We start from the raw sequence: 2594 nt of genomic DNA on the forward strand, positions 1-2594 counted from the left end.
TTCCCAAACAACTGCCAGAGGAGCCATCAGGAAAACTTTCCCTGCGACATGAAAGGCTGTAGAGCTCAAGGCCAGCCCACACACATGGCTGTGCCCCAGCGTGCCCCTCTGCCATGGGTACACGTGGCCCCGAGGGGACCAGGGGTCTCCATGGGGTGTCCAGGCCCAAGTGCCAGGAAACACATCCTGGTGCGATGTGGGAGCGTGGGGCTCAGCCAGCTGGTCCTGCTGCACCCCCAGTTCCCCTGTCACACACAGAGGGTCTGTCACGCTCACACATGTACTCACACACATAACCCCCCTCTCCCACGCCCCCGGGGCTCCCCTCCCACCTCCTGAACCCCCCCACTGCTGACACGCACAGTAACACCCTCAGACCATTTGTGCCCTCTTGCATGCACACCCCTGCACACCCCACCCTGCAAGGCCCCCAAAACTCACCCCACGCACCCCCAGACTCACACCCCCATGAACACCCGTGTCCCCCTCCCAGACTCTCCCTCTCTTCATCCCACGTATCCCCGTGTCCCTCCACTCTCACCCCCACCACTCCTGTGTACCCCCAACTGCTCACTCTCCTCCCCCCCCAGCTTCCTCTCTCCCCGCCCCCCAGACACTCTCCGCCCCTCCACCCCCCTATCCCCGACTGTCCCCCGTGTCCCCCGACTGTCCCCCCGTTCAGCACCGCGGACAGATCCCGGCCCCGCTCCCATCACGTGGCTCCCACCGCCCCTATATAGCGCGGGTGCGGGCGGTGCGGAGCAGCGCGTCCTGCGGGAGGAGCGGAGCGGAGGAGAGCGGTGAGACACGCGCCGGGAACCGGGACAGCCACCGCCCCGGGAGCCCCGGCCCGAGGAGGAGGGTCCCGACCCCGGGAATGTCCGGTCCCGGGGAGGGACGGTCCCATCCCGGGGTGGGAGAGGGGTCCCGTTGCAGGGGGTTCGCAGGTCCTGGGGGGTCCCGTCCCAGCTGCCGCGTGTCTCATGCCCGGAGGGGTGTCCCATCTGGGGAGAAAGGGTGTCCCGTCCCCAGGTGGGTGGGCCCCAGCCCGCGTGGGGGTCCTGTCCCCAGAAGGGTCCTGTCCCAGGGACGGGGGCGGAGTTCCCATCGGGGGGCGTGGGGGTCCCGTCCCGGGGGGCTCCATCCCCAGGGGATCTCATCCCTGGGGCGGGGGTCCCCCATGGGGTGAAGCCCCGAGTGACCCCTAACCGCAGCAGGGGGATGTGGGGGTCGGGGGTGTGGGGGGGCTGCCTTTACAGGCATCTGGCCCCGGAGTGGCTGCGATGCGAGTCAGGATGATTTCGGCTGCCTCCGTCCTCGTCCTGCTCTTCCTGCCCTCGGAGACCTGCTCACCCCTGCAGTGGCCCCGGGGTCCATCCCGCAGGCTGACCCTGGCCCCCCAAGCCACCTGGGAGCCCTGGATGGGCGCCCCGAGACCCTCGGTCCCTGCCGCCCATCCCCTGCCCCAAAGACTGTGCCAGCTCCACGGGGCAGAGCCCACCCCGGCCCCCCGAGCCCCGCGGGCGCTGCAAACCGGCAAGAGGCGAGACGGCAAACCCAATTCGTTGGATCTCACCTTCCACCTCCTGCGCGAGTTCCTGGATGTCCCGGGAGGAGAGACTGGCCCAGAAGGCACTCAGCATAAGCTCTTGCTGCAGAGTATAGGAAAATGAGGGACGGTCGCTGAAGGGGGAAATGAAGGAGATCGACCCCACAGCGAGATGCCACGGCACAGCAGAGAACGGGGGGAATGCCAGGGGCTGCAGCCGTGCCCAGGGAGCCCCCACTTTGCCTGGCAGGGTCCCTGTCACTGCATCCCGCGTGTCACTGTTGTGCATTAAAGTCACCCTCGTACCTGCCCTGCCGTTGTACTTTTATACATCCTCCCCCCGTCATGAACCTATCACCAAAACAGGTCTCCCCCCAAACACCGGAACAATCCCAGATGTGTCCCTGGGTGAAAAGCAACAGCATAAAGAGCTCTGAGCGGTGCAGCTTGTGCCTCCTCGGCTGGAAGCTGCACCCCGGGACCCAGCCAGGGCTTCTCCTCCTCCAGTATACCTGTAAACGGCTCAGAGAGCTGCCGCTTCCCGGCTTCGCAGCAAGTCTGCACCTTGCTGTGTCGCAGCTGGGAATTTGGGACAAGGTTTGAGGTTGGCAGCACTCAGAGGAAGATGAGCATCCATGTAAAAGAATCGGCAGCAAGAGCATTGCAGGCCCCCCAAGGGGTCCTTGTCCCCTCCCTCCCCACTCTGTGTCCTCTCTGGGGCACGGACCCCCCACCCAGCGGCTCAGTCCCCCTCCTGCAATCACAGCCCGTGCTCGGAGCGGCTGTTCCCACCCCAGCCTGTGCAGGGTCTGCTGCTGGGCACGACGGGGCTGAAGGGGGTCTGGGAGGGCTCCCAGGCACTGACCGTCACTGTGGAAGGAGGGAAAGTATCCTGGGGCCCTCTGCAAACCAGGGGTAGCTCGACATCCCCTCACCACGGCCAGCTCGGCCATCCCAGCCCTGGCTGACTTACTGGGGGGGGCACAGGGATGCACAGGACCTCTGCCACCCTGGGGTATTGGAGAGGGGACAGTGAAGGAGTGGA

At 66.0% G+C, this 2594-nt stretch overlaps 1 protein-coding gene across 1 annotated transcript; it reads left to right on the top strand.

Moving 5' to 3' along the window:
• The first annotated feature begins 771 nt into the window (after nucleotides 1-771).
• Nucleotides 772-1859, top strand: LOC116795402 (corticoliberin-like). Its single transcript, XM_032705098.1, is given in 4 exon segments — nucleotides 772-800; nucleotides 1260-1600; nucleotides 1602-1639; nucleotides 1642-1859. Coding segments are annotated over 3 exon segments (387 nt in total). The 5' UTR covers nucleotides 772-800; nucleotides 1260-1283; the 3' UTR covers nucleotides 1674-1859.
• The last annotated feature ends 735 nt before the right edge of the window (nucleotides 1860-2594 follow it).

Source organism: Chiroxiphia lanceolata, chromosome 17, assembly GCF_009829145.1.
Source record: "Chiroxiphia lanceolata isolate bChiLan1 chromosome 17, bChiLan1.pri, whole genome shotgun sequence".
NCBI lineage: Eukaryota > Metazoa > Chordata > Aves > Passeriformes > Pipridae > Chiroxiphia > Chiroxiphia lanceolata.